General features: G+C 46.7%; 1 protein-coding gene across 1 annotated transcript; it reads left to right on the top strand.

The window, feature by feature from the left end:
* The first annotated feature begins 1,119 nt into the window (after positions 1 to 1,119).
* GPR55 (G protein-coupled receptor 55) lies at positions 1,120 to 18,617 on the top strand. Its single transcript, XM_070423345.1, has 2 exons — positions 1,120 to 1,162; positions 13,715 to 18,617. The coding sequence occupies exons 1-2, from the start codon at positions 1,120 to 1,122 to the stop codon at positions 14,683 to 14,685; spliced, it is 1,014 nt and encodes a 337-aa protein (XP_070279446.1). The 3' UTR covers positions 14,686 to 18,617.
* Positions 18,618 to 19,866: the final 1,249 nt, after the last annotated feature.

Raw genomic sequence — 19,866 nt, 5'->3', positions numbered from 1 at the left:
CTGCTTAGATTGCCCTAAGGGCCTGGGGGGCGGGGAGGGGGACTCTCTTGGGGAAGGACTGCCCAGAGCCCTGTTTTGAGCCCAGGCCAGCTCAGGACCCAGGATGCTCTGACCTGGCCACCTCCCCTCTGCTTAGATTGCCCTAAGGGCCTGGGGGGCGGGGAGGGGGGCTCTCTTGGGGAAGGACTGCCCAGAGCCCTGTTTTGAGCCCAGGCCAGCTCAGGGCTCTGTGGCCCAGGGCAGGGATTGAACTTAGTTCTCCCCTTCGCATAACATGGGTGCGATCAGAGTTGGAGACGGTGGGCGAACACTTGGAAGACAGTCATGGTCCCGTCAACCTCTTTCCTGAGGGGTGGGGACCCCAGCTGACTTCCCGAAGTCACCCACAAGCTGTTATTGACCATACGCAGGATGAGGCACCCAGCCCCATCTCGGGGAGCTTCTGTGCCTGTAGACACCTGAAAGCCCCGCATGCCAACCTGTGAAAACAGCCCAAGCCTCGGGTATCTCACGGGATCTCCTAGTCACTTCGCCCACAGGGCTGACTCCGCCAGGTGCGTTTCAGCCAGACTTCCCTGAATGTCTGGACTCTGCGAGGTTCCTGCTGGGAGACACCAGGGTGGGCCCGTGGGTGGGTCGCAGGTCCCAGCCCTGAAGATGGGAGGCCATCTCTGCTTGCAGGGCCCTGGGGAGCTCTGCAGCCCAAGGCTGGCCCCACTGCTGTGGAGACTTGGCACAGAAGCCAGGGCCAGGGAGCTGACCGTCCTTGAAGACACTCAGGCAGGGGCTGGGCATCCCTGCCCCCCAAGTCCTAAATATGAAGGTGCCCGGCACCACCCTCTTTTCTGTGGGCGGCAGTTCTTGATACTAAACCCCAGAAGCGATGGAAGCCATGGGGGCTTTTTTAAGATGCTGGCTGTCCCTGTGTTACACCCGGCTTCGACCACTTGGCCTGTGAGATGACTCCACAGACACCTTCAGACCTGAGAGAAGGAGCCCCTAGCCAGAGCCACTTGAAAAGCATCTGGTCCCACCCCCTCGTTTCAATGATGAGGAAGCCGAGCCCCAGAGGGGAAGTGACTCTCCCCAGAGCAGGCTGGCGACCAGGCTGCAGGAGAAATGACATCTCACAGCTTGTTCAACTACACAGGACCACCAACAGGTAACAGCCCCTGGGCCACGTAGAAAGACGGAGGCACAGAGCCACGGACTGACCTTGCTTTCGTGGACTGCAGGTGATCTTCCTGACGTCAGCCGGGCCTCCCTGGTCTGGCCTCTGTCCACACCTGCCCTGGCTCAGCGGGAAGTACCAAGCGACAGGGGCAGGGGTGGCCCTGGCAGCTCTGTGACAGCAGCAGCTGCAGGCGAAGGGCTGGTTTTGCCCCTGATTAGCAGTGACATTTTTTACTAACCCTCAACTTCCTCCTGATCTGGCTCAGGATTGCAGTACCAGGCTGGGGGAGGGAAGCCTCAGGGTTGGCAGCCCAGGAGCCTTCCCCAGGGGAGCTCGGCTTATGTGCCACACCCTCGCCCACCTGCCTGCTCCCAGGAATCTGGCTGGGGAAGCCCCAAGAGCCCGAGAGTACACAGTCAGGACTCTCCTTGCAGCCCCTGAGCATGGTGGTGCGCAGGCCAGGGAGCCTAGGCCAGCCACTTGCCAGCGGTGTCACATCCCTGGCCTCAATGTACCTCCCTGGGGAATGGGAGCAATAGAGGTTTCTTCCTCAGGGGGCTCTTAAGAGCGGTAAGTGATGGAAGTGCTTGCCCCCCAGGAAGCTTTGCTTTATATACTATAACTGCATTATTCTTGAACCCTAGCTAAGTGTCTCTTGGAGAGGCTGGGGCTGGGGGGAGGGGAGATGCAGCAACATGGGGAACCCTGGGGGTTCTAGATTCTTTCTTGAGAGTGGAGGTGGAGAATGGGAGTCAGGAAATGTCTGCCGGACTGGCCTGGGCTCAGCTTTGTGCTGCCTGAGGCCATGAGCTGGGGACAGGGGGTGCAGAGAGCTCCCCAGAGCTCCACGGAAGGCTCAGTGCTCCTCTGGTTCTGTCCAATCGTCCCAGCTCCAAAGGGAACACCTGTCACTCGGAGCCCACAGACCCGGTCATTCACTTGTCCCCCCCTCATTTAGCTAGAACTTCCCGGGGGGCTGTTTTTGGGAGGCAGGGTGATACAGGACGAAGGAGGCATGGCCCTGTCCTGGGCTTGCTAGGACTCTCTGTGGTACACAGGTGACTTTAATGTTCCCTACTCAGTCACAGCAAGGAAATCACGTCAGATGGACCACAGGTGGACCATGGAGTTGGACATTTGGAGGGAGGGATGGAGTTCTTAGGAGGGGAGGGGAGGTGCTGAGGGAGAGGAGGAGATGTGAGGTGGAGCCAGGCGGAAGTGGGGACTGGGAGAGAACTCCTGGGAATGCTGGTGATGCTGGTGGGGGACCATGGTGAGGACAAAATGAAGGAGAGACTCTGAATGTGAGCTCCAGCGAGGCCCCTCCCTGCCTGCTTGACCTGGGGTAGACTCTTTACTTCACTGTCTTTACCTGTAAAATGGGCATAACTCTAACAACGTCCCAGGAACGTACCGAGTTCCCCCGTAGAGCATTCAACACATCTCAAGCCCCTGAGCTGGCACCTCCACTTCCTGAGCCCCCACGTTAAGCCACCAAGCTCAGGAATATGGTTCCAGCAAAGTTCTGGACTCAGGGACATTCTGTCTACATGCTCTGTCCCCTCTGTGTCCTGTTCCTTCTTGCATCGTGTCCCCCAGAAGCCCAGCTCAGGGGTAGACTGGTGATTTGTTTACGGTGTTAGTGGCAGATAACTGCGTCCAAGTAAATATTTGTGTTCTAACTGTGGCATTCGGCACTGCACCCCCAGGGGGGGTGGGATTGCAGGCGAGGAACCTGGATGGATGACACTAGTCCGGGGAGCATTCCTCCTCCAACTACATCCAACTCTGCTCAGCCAGGCCTGGCCCTCCCGTCTCTGGAATTCCTGCTTAGCCTGCAAACCCCCTAAGGTTGCAGTCTTCCTCTGGCTGGTGTTTTCTGGAAAGCCCAGTCTGCCAATGCAAGGCAGGTTGGCTTGGTCTGCAGCATGCGGCTGGGTTTAGGTACCCCAGCTGCACAGAAATGGACTCAGGCCTGTCCCAGCTGAGACGGGCAGGTAATGGCATCACGGGGCACAAGCGCTGCAGGAATCACAGCCCAGCGCGGGGCCGAGTTGGCAGTAAGAGAGCCAGCTGGGTGAGGTCACAGGCTCTGGGTTCACAGGGATGAGTAATGCTGTTTGGATAAGAGAACCCAGATGGAGGCCTCACAGCCAGAGAGAGCCAGGAGCAGTGGGAGGCCTCTGGACGCCCAGCCCAGTCCCTTTTCACATATGGGATGCTTTCTTTCCTATTCACTAAACATTAATTTATTGACAGAAGAGTCCATGTCAGGGTTTTGCTTTTTTGAAAAATTGTTTATGTGTGCATACCTCTGGTGACAGAGAGCTCGCCAAATGGCCAGGTCTGCTGTCTGCTCTCGGACACTCTGGTAGCTAGACCCGCTTTCTATGGCACCTGGAACCCACTCCTTTTATGGCCCCGTGGATCAGACAGTGTGGCATGTCTTGAGCACTGGAGAATGCGAATATGTCTATTCTCAGAGATATGAGCAACTCCAGTCCTTTCTCTGTCTTCTCCTGTGTTGTGGCTTCGCTGCCCCTCCTCATGCGGGCCCTGCAGACAGGCAGCCTCCGGCGCCTGGGTGATCAGAGCAGTTGCAAGGGCCACGTCACTCCGTGTTCCTCCCATGTAGCCTGGATTCACCTCCTTTCTCACCATCTCTCCTGTTTACAAGGACACGTAGGAATCCCCATGTTCCTTTAAGTTGGGACTGCACCAGTGTTTTGTATGCATTTATTTGATCCTTTCAAATATGTCAATAACTTCTGCTTTTCTCTCTGATTCACACATAGTTCAAGAGACTACTTAAGCCCTGGCCGGTTTGGCTCAGTGGATAAAGCGTCGGCCTGCAGACTGAAGGGTCCTGGGTTCGATTCCGGTCAGGGGCATGTGCCTTGGTTGCAGGCACATCATCAGTGGGGGTGGGGGGAGTAGGAGGGTGGGGGGGTGGGGGGAGTGGGGGGGGTGGGGGGTGCTGGAGGCAGCTGGTCGATGTTTCTCTCTTTCTCATGGATGTTTCTAACTCTCTATCCCTCTCCCTTCTTCTCTGTAAAAAATCAATAAAATATATATTTAAAAAAATTTTTTTAAAGAGACTGCTTAAGAGAATGCATAAAAATACCTTTTACATATTATTAGTTGTTTTCTTGGTGGTCTGAGAAGAAAAAGGTAAAATTGGCATGGCTTTGGAGTGCTTGGCTGGGCCCAGGAATGGGATAGAATTGGTGGAAGACCCTTGTCCTCTCTCAAAGAGAGTGTATTCCCTTGATTTACGATTTAGTCCTTATTGATCAGCTAGTTGTATCTTATTAGCAATTGGGCTGTTCAGAGCTCCAAATTTCTCTGTCTACTTGATCAATGATATTCCCAGAGGGGGCATTAAGGCCTCTACCTGCCATTATATCTCCATTTTTATTTCTTTTTGCATTTCTGACATGTCCCCATTACGTACTTCTTTGCTCTGCTCATTGGAACATAAATCGAGTGTTTTGTGTTTAATTATTTATTGTAACTTTTACCTTTGTGGAGTCTCTATGTTACTCTCTGAATTCCTTTTACTAAAAAGAATCACATGGCCTAGTCCCTTCTTTTCTAGTATCTGTGTGCCTGAAAAACCATCAATTATCCTATCAGTTTCCTCTCTCTATGTCTTTTGGTTTTCTCTGTGCTTCGTATCCACAAACTTAGATTAGGTTTTGGTTTTTTAAGTGGAGACCCCTTTTTATAGGGAGTATTATAATGGTAAGGGAGTGTTGTTTACGTTATAATTGTTCTATTGTGTAAACTCCCACTCGTTGTCCCTCTGCTTTCTATATTGAGACAGTGCATTTTTTCATTTTCAGTTTCTATTGTGAATGTTCCTTGTGTCCCTTTAAAAATATACAAGATAATATAACTGAAATGTCCAATATAGGAAATATTTAACTTTTAACTTCTACCTTTGTTTCTATGAATAGCTCTCTAAACACTGGGAGCATTACATTTAAATGTCGCTCCTTCCCTTCACCCAGTCTTCATTGTCAACCTGGCATTTTTTGTCTCATGTACTGTTCTTTACTCTTTATGTTAGGTGCCATTTTTATGATGTAATAGCTGACCTGCTGGCAGGTGAAACTTTTTATAAATAATCAGGTTCTTGATGCCTTTCTCATCTCGTAAGTGGCACCTGCTTTCAATTTCTATCCCTTGCAATTCTCTGTCATTCATGCTTTGCTCTCAGATGATATGTGTTGAAATGTTCATCTTTGACCTGCCAAGACCCTGCCTCATCAGCTGAGCACTGGTTAGTTCAAAGCACCTCTTTAAATTTTGTGTAACCTCCCTCCCACCCCTGCCTCAAACACACACCAAGACTTTTCTTCTTTTACGGGAAGTCAAAAGCTATTATTTTTCTTCTTTTTCTCCAATATTTAATACATTAAAAAATTTAAATTGTTTTCATATTATCATTAATTAATTAAAAATACACACACAGCCCGGGCAGCATGTCTCAGTGGTTGAGCATAGACCTGGAGGTCGAGGTTTGATTCCCGGTCAGGCCTCTATCCCCAGTACAGGGTGTGCAGGAGGCAGCCAATCGATGGTTCTCTCTTACCCTTTATGTTTCTATCTCTCTCTCCCTCTCCTTGCCTATCTGAAATCAATAAAAATATATTTTTTAAAAAATACCCCCCACACACGTAAACGAAAGATAAGAGATAACCATAAAAGATTTAAAAATCACCCACAATCTGTTAGAATGCAGTCTACGTTTGACATATGGAAATTCTTTTTCTAGGGTTTTTCCCCACCTAAGCACGGGTGTGTTTTTTTAAAAAAAAATCATAGTTGAAATCATTTTCTGAATGTACAATTCTGCAGTTTGTGGAGTTTTTACTTAACATAGTGAATATAAACATAACAGACAGAAAATGTTTCACTGATTAGATTTATCAAAGTGAAAATAAGCTCTTGTTGGTATTTATGGTAAATATGAGTGTGTATTTTTTGCTACCAGAGAAAATGTTAAAATGAACTTATTTCTGTACCCAATTTTTTGCATAACTTACTTAAGGTAAAATTTAAGAATCACTGGATGAAAGACAAATATGATTTCTATGGTTCATAACATAAGTCATCAAACCCCAAAAGTATATTAATTTGTATACTCACCAGCATATCCGTTACTGTCTCATGTCACCAGCTTCTTTAAATTCGATAAGCAAAAATTTTATCTCTTTTTAAATCCTTTTCTCAGAACTATTTATGCCCTTTATCTACTGATCTATTGAAGATCTTGATATTAAACATTTTTATATTCTTCATAGAGAAAAAACATCATTCATCTAATATTTATTGCATTTTCTTTCCTCCAGCATATTACTTGATGCTAAAATGTTTTAACAAAAAAATTTTTTTTAAACTTTGTGCGGTCAAACTTGTTGTGTCTGTTTTTTTTTTTTTATTCTTTTGCTGTTTAATCATTCTAAGATGACAAAGAGCTTTCTTCCATAAGTTGTCCATTAAATTTTCATCTACCTTTTCTATGGCTTGATTTTTTTTAAATTTAATTAATTCACTAATGAATTGGGGATTTCTTTGGCTCTACAGTGTGAGATGGAGATCTAAGTTGGTTTTTACTGATAGTTTCAACATCATTTATTGACCAAACCTTCCATTTCTATTATTTATTCCATTGTCTTAATACATCTTTGGAACTTCTGGGTATAGGCAAGTGTCTTATTGGCAATTTCAACAAAAATGGCTGTTTTTGTTTGCTTGTTTGTTTGTTTTAACTATTAAATGCAAAGTTGGCCAATGGTGTGAACAAGTTACTCTTTATCATGTGTAAGAAGTATCCTTCTATCCCTTCATTTAAACGACTTTTGTGTAAAACTATCTACCGATAAAGCAGAGGGCTTTTCATTTTTGCTTTAATGTTAATACAATGTTAATAGATTTCCTAACATTGAAACGGATTTGGTCATTTGAACAATAGCTTTTCTCTTTTGTGCTACATTGGTCAAGTTTTGATATTCAGGTAAGTTGGTTTCATAACACAAATTCATTAATATTATCTTATGTCCTGAAATTATTTTTAGAGCATGGGAATTACCTGTTTCTTGACATTTTAAATGAGCTAGAGCCTGGGTAAGAGTAATTCTTTGATAGCATTCTCAATTTCTTTCATGGTGGGTGGTCTAATCAATCAATACTTCTTCTGTTCACTCTTGTATCAGTCGAGGTAAATTATGTTTTGCTTCCAAAATCATCAACTACATTATGTTTTGCCTCCAAATCATCAACCACATTAAGGTTTTTTGATGGATTAGCACTCATATGATAAGATAATTTATTTCTTTTTTTTTTCCTCTTCTCTTCCTCTAACACCTCTGCTTTCACTTCTAGTTATGATCATTTGAGTCTTTTTTCTTTATCATAGTTGTTGGAGATATATGCTTTGTTTTATTTACTCCCCTTCCCCAGAAACCAGCTATTAAATTTATGAATTCTGGTATTTTCCTCTTTTTAAAATTCATTTATTTCAGTTTTAATCTTTGTAATTTTATTTCTGATTTCTCTACCACTTTTTTGTTTTTGTTTTTCTAAATACTAAATGTTTAAGTTGAGTGCTCAATTCATTTAATTTCCCTTTGTAAAAAAAAGACTAAAGCTGTTACATGAGAATGGGAGCAGATGGGTGGCTGCTCTGGGGATGGCTGTGAGGCGATGGCAGCGCCGCGGGGGGTGGAGGGCGGGGAGAAGCTGGGGCTGCCTTGGGCTCTGGGTCCTTGGAGCCTGACCGGCTGCCTTGACAGGTGCTGGACTTGGGGTTCTCCTGCCTGCAGCTGTGGGAGCTGTGGAGCTTCACCCTAGTGTGCAAGCACTGCCTGCACAGCGATGAGAACAGCGAGGTATTGCCGAGCTACAAGGCCAAGGTTATGAGATAGCCAATTCCAAAAGCTTTTGCTGAGAGTTCTGTTTATAACTTCTGTTTGGTCTTATTAGTAAACATTCATTTTGTAACGAAGTTTTGACGGTGCCGAATGGAAAACAAAAATACATAGTTATTGCATATCGAACCTAGAGTCAAATGTGCCTAAATATTTAACGACAAGCTATTCTTATCTCAAAGATTTAAATTCCCTAATATCCCATTTGCAAAATTTATAAGATGGAGGTTCATAGTTAGCACAAGCTTTGGGGAATGAAGAGCCTTCACTTATAACCTGATAAATGAATTTGTTACTGGAGACCAACAGTACAGAATATTAAAACAAACTGCTACAATGTTCAAGGAAATGGAATCTCTTTTTCACTGGTGCTGAGAGAACATTTAGGTGGAAGATAGTTGCTCTTAAAGATTGAGTATGAATCATCTAAAACAATAGTTCTCAATCTTAGCTGTACTTTGGAGTCATGTGTGTTTTAAAGAATATTGATACATGGGTCCCATACCCTAAGATTTTGATGTTGGTCTGGGATATGACATGATCATAAGGATTCTTTAAAACTTTCTAGATAAGGAGAAACCAAGATGGCAGCATAGGTAAACACCTGAAATTGCTGCCTCGCACAACCACTTCAAAAATACAACTAAAAGACAAAACGAACATCATCCAGAACCACAGGAAGGCTGGCTGAGTGGAAATTCTACAATTAGAAGGAAAGAGAAAAGCACACTGAGACTTAGAGGAAGTGTGGAAGTAAAGTGCAGAGGTATGGAGGAACACGCGGAAAGGGCTGGCAACAGAGGACGCGGTTGTCTTTTTCAATCGGGAGGCAGTCACAAGCTCCCGATGGCTCTGAACTCCAGTTCCGGGCAAGTCTCTGGGGACCCAGACTCATACTGGGAGAAACTGGACTGTCTGGCATCGGGCGGAACTCAAGGGCAGCTTTCTCTCAGGGGTGCTTGCAGCGATTACCTGGGGACACTGAGACCTGCGGCCTCTTAGGGCAGGACTGAGGATCAGCCATAGCTATTTGCTCCACCCTGTTGATTCCCTGAGATCCGCCCCACCCAAGCTGTGTGCAGAGGCTTTTGCATATGAATGGCCTGGCCCTTTGCAATCTGAAAATTACCTAACAAACTGCAGCTGGGTCAGAGACCCAGAACATCCAAAAGAAGGCCCAAGGCCCCACAGCAGCTTGCATTGCTTCACAGCTGGGCCTCATCTAGGGCACCTCCAAACCCCAAACAAAAAAGAGGAATCTGCAGATCTCTCTGTAGCTCCTGTGGTGTAGCCTCAGGCAGAGACTAAATTAGCACCTCCTTAGATCCAAGAGCCAGTGTACCCAGTGGTCAGAGTGGGACCATCCAGATTACAACTCCTCAGATTCATAAGGGACACACTCAGGGGGCAGACTCAGTGAGCACCAAAGCCTCACTGAAGCAAGTCTTGCCCCATAAGGGTGCCTCCAGCACAGAAGTTCTCCCACCGTAGACACAGCTGATTCTCACAGCCAGTTGGCCTGGAGGTCAATTCCTCCCAGTGATGCCTACAACAATCAAGGTTTAACTGCAACAAGACTGTGCACAAAGCACACAAAGGGGTGCACCAAGAGTGTCCACCTCGGGTGATTGGGGAGGCTGAGCCACTGGGCCCTATAGGACACCTAGCACAGAAAGCCACTCTACCAACACAGGGAAGCATAAAAAATGCGGAGACAAGAAACAGGTCACAAATGACAGAAATGGAGGAAAGCAAACTACTGGATATAGAGTTCAAAACCATGGTTATAAGGTTTTTCAAGAATTTTCTAGAAACTGCCAACAAATTTAGTGAGACCCTCGATAAATCTAGTGAGACCCTCGAGGATATGAAAAAGGACCAACTAGAAATTAAGCATACACTGACTGAAATAAAGAATATTATACAGAGATCCAACAGCAAACTAGAAGATTGCAAGAATCAAAAGTCAAAGTTTTGAAATACGAAGAAGCAAAAAACACCCAACTGGAAAAGCAAAAAGAATCCAAAACTATGAAGATAGTGTAAGGAGCCTCTGGGACAACTTCAAGCATACCAACATCCGACTTATGGGGTGCCAGAAGAAGAGAGAGAACAAGATATTGAAAACCTATTTGAAGAAATAATGACAGAAAACTTCCCCTACCTGGTGAAAGAAATAGACTTACAAGTCCAGGAAGCACAGAGAACTCCAAACAAAAGGAATCCAAAGAGGACCACACCAAGACACATCACCATTAAAATGCCAAGAGCAAAAGACAAAGAGAGAATCTTAAAAGCAGCAAGAGAAAAACAGTTAGTTACCTACAAGGGAGTACCCATAAGATTGTCAGCTGACTTCTCAATAGAAACTATGCAGGCCAGAAGGGAATGGCAAGAAATATTCAAAGTGATGAATGCCAAGATCCTACAACCAAGATTACTTTATCCAGCAAAGCTATCATTCAGAATTGAAGGTCAGATAAAGAGCTTCACAGATAAGGAAAAGCTAAAGGAGTTCATTACCACCAAACCAGTATTATATGAAATGCTGAAAGGTATCCTTTAAGAAGAGGAGGAAGAAGAAAAAGATAAAGATACAAATTATGAACAACAAATATGCATCTATCAACAAGTGAATCTAAGAATCAAGTGAATAAATAATCTGATGAACAGAATGAACTGTTGATTATAATAGAATCAGGGACATAGAAAGGGAATGGACTGACTATTCTTGGGGAGGAAAAAGGTGTGGGAGATGCGGGAAGAGACTGGACAAAAATCGTGCACCTATGGATGAGGACAGTGGGTGGGGAGTGAGGGCGGAGGGTGGGGTGGGAACTGGAAGGAAGGGAGTTATGGGGGGAAAAAAAGAGTTATGGGGGGCAAGGGGTATGGGGGATTCGGGAAGAGACTGGACAAAAATCTTACACCTATGGATGAGGACAGTGGGGGTGGTGAGGGCGGAGGGTGGAGTGGGAACCGGGTGAAGGGGAGCTATGGCGGGGTGGGAGAGGAACAACTGTGATAATCTGAACAATAAAGATTTAATTTAAAAAAATAAAACTTTCTAGATAATTTTCAATAGGTTGCCAAGGTCGAGTTCAAAATTAACCTTAAGTTTTCTCTTCTAAAAAAAGGACAAGTCCTCGCTCCCTCCCTTCACTACCTCACAAGAATGGTGAGGGTAGAGAAGAGGGCTTGTGTGATGGATAAGAAGTGCTATTGAGATGCAAAGTAGTATTTGTTGTATTTCAACTGAAACTATGAGCAGGAAAAATGTGTAACTGAATTTGCTTTGCTGACTTGAGAAACAGGGCGCACTCTAGTTCTTAACTTTAGTGAAGCCTGCAGACGTGTGAGCAGGCATTACTATTACTTGCATTCACACTATGGTATTCTGCCTTAGGTGGAATAGACAGTGTTAATGACCTGGTTTTACATAGGAAAGAAGAAATATTAAGGCTTAAAGTCTGTACTGGTCAATGGCTCATAATTAATCAAAACATTTCATACAAAGGGAAAAAGCTGTGAGGGCTATGCATCTCAGAATAGTTTTGGCTGCTTCCTGATATATATATATATATTTAAATAACCAATTCAGGAAGTTCTTGTCATTTCAGATTATATCCCAGGAGTTTTGTTTTGTAGTTCTGACTTTACTTATTTGTAAATAGCCAATTCTATTTTTTATTTCCTAGATTTTTGGCATATTGTGGTCAGAGAACATAGCCAATATAATTTCCGCTTTTTTTTTTTTTTTAATGGAAGGTTTTATTCTTGCTAGGCAGAGAATTATTTTGGCAACTGTTTATTCGATATTTGGTTTAAAACCAAATCCAAGAGCTACTAATCAAATTGTATTCATTATACTACTTATATAATTCTATATCCTAATTTATATTTGCCTACTTGATGTGTTCAAATCGATAGTATATTAAAGTTTGCCACTACAATGTATCTTTGCCAATGTCTCTTTGAATTCTATTTAATGATGTACTTTTTTCAAATAATACTTAGAATTTATTTTGTGCTTTTAAAAAAATGTATCTTTATTGTTAAAAGTATTACCGATGTCCTCTTTTTCTCCCTCATTGACAATCTCCACCCCACTCCTGCCCCCTCCCCAGGCCTTCACAGCACTATTGTCTGTCTATGGGTTATGCATATATGCATATACATTTTTTGGTTAATCTCTTCCTATCCACACATACCCCCTCCCCCTTTTGCCAGTCCATAGAGTGCTTTCTCTGGCTTCAAAGATTATCATTTGAAAAGTTCCCATTTGAAGTCTGTCAGTAATTTTAATGTGACCTTTAGAATGGTCCTACTGGAGAATACTGACAGCCAAATCTTGTCCATTTTCCACACATACACCTGGTACAGTCAAATCACATAAGCCCTGTGCAGTCATGCCGCAGACTTGGTCTTCTTGACCCTGGGACCAGTTCTAGCCATTCACCTGTCTAAAGGCCTTTCTTTGCCCTGTGGAGACTGAAGGCCCTTACTTCTTCATTTCCCTTTGGGAATGTCCCTTCTTTCATATTTCTCCATTTTTGTCTAGTTTTTTCCATGGGATAGCAAGAACTTACAGCAGCTCCAGACCTTACATCGTCCCAACTTCAAATCCTACAAAAAGAGCCCCAACCTCCTGCCTAGAAACCCAAGCAAGAGTTTCATTACTTTTCATCACCTCTGTGTGAGCCAGGTGTCCATCCCTGAACCAAAGACCCAGTCCCTGAGTTCAGAGGAGTGTGGTTCACTGATTGTGACCAGCCCTACAGTCAGGCAGGGTGAATTCTGTCGAACCTTTGGGAATGTGAGTGGAAAAGAGCAGAGGGAAAGAGGAGCTCAAGTCAGCCCTGACTTGTGTTTTCATGTTTTCCATTATGTTAAACTAGAGGCCCAGTGCACGTATTTGTGCACAGTAGGGTCCCTTGGCCTGGCCTGCGGGGATCAGGCCAAAACTGGCTCTCTGATATCCCCCCAAGGCGTCCCAGATTGCAAGAGGGTGGTTCTCAGTTGACGCACCCCAGAATCGGGCTCCCTCCTCTCTGGTTCTTTGTGCGTCACCTGAGAACCACAGTTCTGCAGCTCCTGCATTGAGCATCTGCCCCCTGGTGGTCAGTGTGCATCATAGATACCGGTCAGATGGTCAAATGGTTGGATGGTCACTTAGGCATATATATATATATATATATATATATATATATATATATGTATATATATATTCTTTCTTTGCTTAAACAGGTTTGGGTCAAGGTTGGTGTCTTTACTACTTTCAACAGAAGGAGTTTTGATTGAAAAAAAAGAGACATGTTCATGCATAATTTTGTTTTTGTAAAAGAAAAAGGCACACACATGTGGTATGTGAGTGTGTGTGTGAAAAGAGAGAGTCTGGAATGATATACATGAAATAGGAACAGTTACATGTAGGCAGCAGAATTAGAGATAATTTTTATTCCCTGTGTTTTCTAATGGTTATTCAATGAGCATTCAATTGCTGTGTGATAAAGGGGAAGTGTTTATAATTCTTGACAAAGTCATATGAACCCATCACTTCTAGAGATCGAGAGGAACTTCATCCAATCTATTGTTGATGTTGTAGGGAAGAACATGAGCCAGCCAAACAAAAGCAAGAACTGCTCCTTGCATGAAGTGGATGAGCTGATGAGAACTGTGCAGCTGGCAGTGCACATCCCCACCTTCCTCCTGGGTCTACTTCTCAATGTGCTGGCCATCCAACGCTTCCGCACCTTCCTGAAGAAGAGGTGGCCGGAGTATGCTGCCACCTCCATCTACATGATCAACTTGGCGGTCTTTGACCTCCTGCTGGTGCTCTCGCTCCCATTCAAGGTTGCCCTGGGCCATGTGAAGGTTCCCTTACAATCTCTCTGTACATTTGTGGAGTGCCTCTACTTTATCAGCATGTATGGCAGTGTCTTCACAATCTGCTTCATCAGCCTGGACAGATTCTTGGCCATCCGGTACCCGATCCTGGTCAGCCACTGCCGGTCCCCTAGGAAGATTTTTGGGATCTGCTTTACCATCTGGGTCCTGGTGTGGGTTGGGAGTATCCCCATCTACAATTTCCATGGGAAAGTGGAAAAAGGGTATACATGCTTCCACAATATGTCTGATGACACCTGGAGTGCCAAGGTCTTCTTCCCTCTCGAGGTGTTTGGCTTCCTTCTTCCCATGGGCATCATGGGTTTCTGCTCCTTCAGGAGCATTCATATTCTGGTTGGCCGACTGGACCACAGCCAAGATTGGGGCCAGCAGAGGGCCTGCATCTGGACTATTGCATCCAGTCTGGCTGTCTTTGTGGTCTCCTTTCTTCCGATCCACCTCGGTTTCTTCTTGCAGTTCCTGGTGAGGAATGGCTTTATTGTGGAGTGCAGAGCTAAATGGAATATCAGCTTGTTCTTACAGTTGTCCATGTGTCTCTCCAACATCAACTGCTGCCTGGATGTTTTCTGCTACTACTTTGTCATCAAAGAATTCCGCACAGGCATCATGGCCCGCCAGCGTTCTGGAGGCCAGCTGGCCCTCTGGGATACCATCACCACCAGAGGCTAAGAGAAGAAAGTCCTGCTCAGAGGAAGGAAACTCCAATCCTGAATTCCAGGAGCAGATATCCCATCCCAAGACTGTATTGTGGTGGGATGATATATGGTGCTTTGACTGGTTTGCTTTCCTTTTAGATGCTCATTGAATGCTGTGCCTGATCATTATGCTCCAAAGACCTTCCCACCACACCCAGGCAGCTCAACATAAATCACCCAGTGTTTGGGGGTTCCTGATGAACCTAAGAACCAGTTGAATTCTTAATTTCTAAGTCCAAAAAGCACGAGGCAGAATAATTGAGGAAGAAGATGAGTCCATATGGACAAGGCTGGTTCTCAACTCTCCCCTACCTCTTGTTAGATCTAAAAATTCTGGAAAGGAAGAGAGAGTGGAATTAGGAGAGAGAATCAAGAAGGTCATTCATGATGGCAGGTATCCTGGGCCAAGATGCAGTGATAGAGATGGATCAAGCTCCTCTTTAGTTTGGGGATCCCTGGGGGGCGGGGAGCAGACTTGTGCTTTCCAATCCCTTCTGGGGCTCTGTTGGCCAACAGCCTTGCAGAGATGACAGCAAGTGGGATGATCAGAGCAGAACAAGTACACACAAAGAGCCCCAAGTTTCTTATGGGCTTTTGAAAGGCCTGGGAAGCCCACAAAAAGTTGCAGAAGAATGAAGGGGATGGTGTGGACCAGGCTATGGTGAAGCTGCAGATACATTGTGGAAGCAGTGGGGTCAGAGTGGATAGCTGTTGGTGAGACCTGAGAGCCATTAGGATACAGCTGTGGAAGGAAGGAGACAGGCCAAGGGCAGCTCTTCCCCCATTGCCACAGGGGTGTCCACTGCCTGAAGCTTTAGCACATGCCTGCGGGAGGAGAGGCAGTGGTAACGAGCCTGGAAAAAGGAAATGCCTGAATATGACTAGTTTGCTATCTTGAACAGACTGGGAAGTTATTCATTAGACTTGGTTTCCCTAAGAATGATGAGACAGAATCAGGCTTGATTTGGTTCAGCCAGAGGAGAATAAAGAACATGTGTGTGTCTTGCCCGCCTGAGTCCTGGCTGGCCAGCTGGCCACAGTGGTGTGATCACGGAGCTGTCCTGTTCAGTGGCTGGGAGGGAGAAAATGAGTCAGCCAGGAATGGAGGAACCATCTTGAGGACACAAGGCTCTTGGCAGTTCCTGGTTGGAGGCTGTAAACTATTGAGTCACGACTTGGCTCGGGCTCCTGTCATGATCAGAGAAGGAGCAGTGGTGACAGCTGAAAGCCTTCAATGACTCAGCTGCTCCAGATAGCCAAATGATTGCAAGGGTAAATTAGATTGTGGTGTGGTTTTGGAGGATGGAGTGAGTGGGATGAGAAGTAACAAATGAGACAAAGGGAAGGTTTTTCGGAAGAAGAGCAACCACCTTCTACCTGTGGGATAAGAGGCTTCCACAACCAAGTGGTGGACAGGAAGGTGGGGTGATCATGGGGGAGGAAGAGGGTGGTTTAGATAAAACCTAATGGGAGGAGGAGGTGAGGTTGGGTGATTGCCAATTGCGTGATGACATGGAGTTCTGTGAGAAGATGGGGGTGAGCAGGAAGGATGGAGGGCCGAGCTGCTTCCTGCCTGAGAGTCCCTAACTTGACTGAGATCCATGGGAGGGCAGGAGCCCCTCCCCTGCCTCCCTGCAGCTGCCTCAGTAGTGAGGTGCACTCGGTGGGCTGGAGGGAAATGTGAAAGTATCAATACAGAGGTGGGAATGGGTATGGAGGATTGATCAGCCCAGGACCAGAGGCTCCTGCCGCTCAAACTGTACCTCCAGGGACCAGCAGCCAGGGTCAGGGCTCTACAGACCCAGAAATGAATCTTGTCCAGCTTCCCCAAGCCCTGGATGCTCCTTATCCTGCCTGCAGGCTGCACTGTCCCATGGCCATCCTGGATGGAGACACATCTGTGCTATGTCAGAAAGCCAGGCTGTTGTATCCAGCAGGACATTTGGGGATACAACTGGGGTCAGAGCTCAGGAGAGGGTGAAATTAGGGACCGCCCCTCCTCCAATTTCTCTCTTAGCATTGGGGACTGGGAGCTTACCCAGTGGAGGTGAGTGGCACCCTTCATGCTGCATTTGTATCTACCAGTGTGCTTAGGGCCAGGCAGTCTTCCTAACAGAAAAGGGACAGCAGCGTCTGATCACCTGTCATCCCCAATGTTGTTCATAAGCACAAAATCTTGGATTGTAGGCATCATGACCCTGCCCGAGCCAGGTGACAGAGCGTGGAGGAGACTCTTGACTCAAGAGCTGTGCCCATATAAAGTGTAGGTCCTTGGAGGGGAATAGCAGTCTTGGGTTGATGTGACAACTGTGGACTGGTGGGTGAACGTTGAGGACCGATCTCAGTACACTGAAGGGAGGAAAGGGGCCTCTTCCCTCCCCCATGGGGACTCATCCTGGCCTACAAGTCACAGAGGACTCCTCAGGGTCCTCAAGAGTGGGCACAGGCCCAGCACTGCAGGCCAGGCTGTTCTGCAAGGGCTCTACTTGCTGGGTCTGAGCCCAGCCCTGGGCCAGCACTTGGACCCAGCAGGCAAATAAGGGGCAGAGAGTCAGGGTCAGGGTTAGGGTACAGATGCCTCTGAGGCAGTAGCAGCAAGTGGCAGCTAGTGAGTTGGGAAACCTTGAACTTAGCTTTGGAAAAGGTTGAAATTCCTGCTACTAAAGCCAGTGGAACTTGGAGGTGTTTGGGCATAAATGTGACCTTATTTGCACTGCTAGAAAATCTGAGACATACTTGTTACTTGTACATGTGTGAAACTAGCACAATTAATTGGAAAAAATGAGTTCATTAATCTGATTTGCCAAATAAATAGATTCTTATCTGCTGTATGACCTTGTCTTGGGCTGTACTTCCTGGCTCCAGGGAAGAGCTGACTCCTGATTGTCTTTGCCAGGTGACCCAACAATTGAGGTCCAAAGAACCAAGAAAGGACCAGATCAAAGTAGCCACTTGTACACCAAGTGTGAGAGCATAGGAAATCGCCCTCAGGCCTAGCCCAGAGGCACAGCTGGGGCCTGTCCCAAGTGGCCAGGAGCCAGACCCTACACCTTGCAACTCCCCACACCTTGGACTCTATCTGGTTCTCTCTGGTAGCAACCGGGCCACACAGCCCCCGACAAGCCCTGTGCTCCCTCCAGTGCTGGGTCCACCCCTTCTGCCCTCCCATGGATCTCAGTCAAGTTAGGGACTCTCAGGCAGGAAGCAGCTCGGCCCTCCATCCTTCTCACATCTTACCATGACACTGGAGCTGCATTCAAGGGCCCTGGCTCCTCTGAATACACCATGGCCCAGCACAGAAGACCTGCTGGCCACTGATGGAGTGAAGACACGGCCAGTTCTCCAGAAGCCCTCCATTGCTGACTCTCCCTCCTGACCACTGACAGATGGGTCTGACTCTCCCAGGTTAGATCTGAATTTTCCTTCGTGGCTCCTCACATGTGAATCCTACTAACCTGTCCAGACCTCCTGGAGAATGTGAAGAACTGCTAGGCACTAGCCTGGGCCACTCCTTTCTTCTGAGTTCCTCACACTCCTGAGCACAGCCTAGTCATGGCGTGGGTATTGATGGCTAACCGTGACCATCCTTACTCCTCGACAGTTGCTGTGGACTGAATTGTGTCCCCCTAAAGTCCATATATTGAAGCTCTAACCCCAATATAATGGTATTTGGAGGTGGAACCTCTGGGAGATGCTTAGATTAGATGAGGTCCTGAGGGTGGAGCTCTCTTGATGTATGTGCCCTTGTAAGAAGAGACACCAGAGCACTTCCTCGCTGTCTCTCCACCTGCACCCACTGAAAAAAGCCATGTGAGGACACAGGGAGAAGGTGGCTATCTGCAACCCAAGGAGACAACCCTTAGCAGACATTAACTCTGTTGGTGCCTTGTTCTTGGATTTTGGGCCTACAGAACCATGAGAAATAAATTCATATTGTTAAAGCCACCCAGTGTGTGGTATTTTGTTATGGCAACTCCAGAAGGCTAATACAACGGTCATCTTCTGCTAACCCAGGAGCCACATCCCCTCAGGGCAAGGACTGACCCTCCCTGGACTGTTGGTCTTGGGGAGCATGTGACGGGGAGAATGCTAGTCTACGAGCTGCATTTGTCAACTATATTCCTCTTGAGTCCCTCTCTGGGGACCCTGTGAAGCTGAAAATCATTATATTAATGCTGTACACCTGCAGCAGGATACTCGTGGCATTTGGAACAGTAAGATACAGCCTTGTAGCAAGTTGCCACAAATAATCAGTCATTGCAAAGCGGTTTGAGATGGCTGAGACTTGGTAGGCGACTGTAGAGACTAATGGAGGTTAAGAAGGATTTTGTTAATGGATCAGTGAGGACAGAAACTGAGAAGGGCAACTGTGTGGAAGGGAGGACAGGTTGGTGTGCAGAACAGTCTCTAGGTACGGAGGGAGGTGTCCCCACATAGGAACCGTGTGGACCTGGTGGAGCAGCCCACACCACACTACCCTCCATGCATCCTAGACAATAGGCTGTGCTGTGAACAGCAACCACCCAGGGCCAGGGAGAGGCAACTGAGGCCACTGTGAGAACCCTACTGCTGAGGGGGCAGGGGACTCAAAGACCCACAAAGTGATGCTTTTGGGGTGGAGCACCCATGAAACTGCCATAATAGCCACCTCTTGCTTTTTCCACCCAGAGCCAGCTCCTCTAGCAAGCTGAGGACACAGAGCTGTGAATGGGCATTGAAGGGTGTGCATGGCAGGTGAAGGTGGACTCTGGGAGCTTAAGACAGAGGCGTCCTTTCTCCCCAGTTCAGGACTGAGCATCCCATCCCCGCCAAGAGCCTGAGATGCATCCCCCTCACTAAGCTACTGCAGAAGGGGCCCTTCGGGTGCTTGAACTGTGAGCCGTGACCTAAACTTGGCCCTCAGCTCTTTTAAGTTTCAGAGTCAAGATCCAAAGCGCTGTCACTTCAAAGCCTGACATGAGTTCTGCTTGGTGGAGGGCCCCCGAGTTCACCCTGAGGTCTCAGGCAGCCTTTGTTCTGGAGGCTGTCGCTTGAGCAAGTGTAACCAAGATGCTGTCTGCAGGGAGGCTGTTGAGACCCCAGGCTCCCCAGAGCACCCACAGTCTCACAAAAGGTGCGAAGGGAAGGGGCCTGTGTAATGTCCTCAGCAAAGTGT

This window comes from Myotis yumanensis, unplaced genomic scaffold, assembly GCF_028538775.1.
Source record: "Myotis yumanensis isolate MYYU_CA2020_CCGP unplaced genomic scaffold, mMyoYum1.0.hap1 SCAF_8, whole genome shotgun sequence".
Classification (NCBI taxonomy): domain Eukaryota; kingdom Metazoa; phylum Chordata; class Mammalia; order Chiroptera; family Vespertilionidae; genus Myotis; species Myotis yumanensis.
Note: the sequence above shows the minus strand (reverse complement) of the source record. Positions and strands in the feature narration are given on the sequence as shown.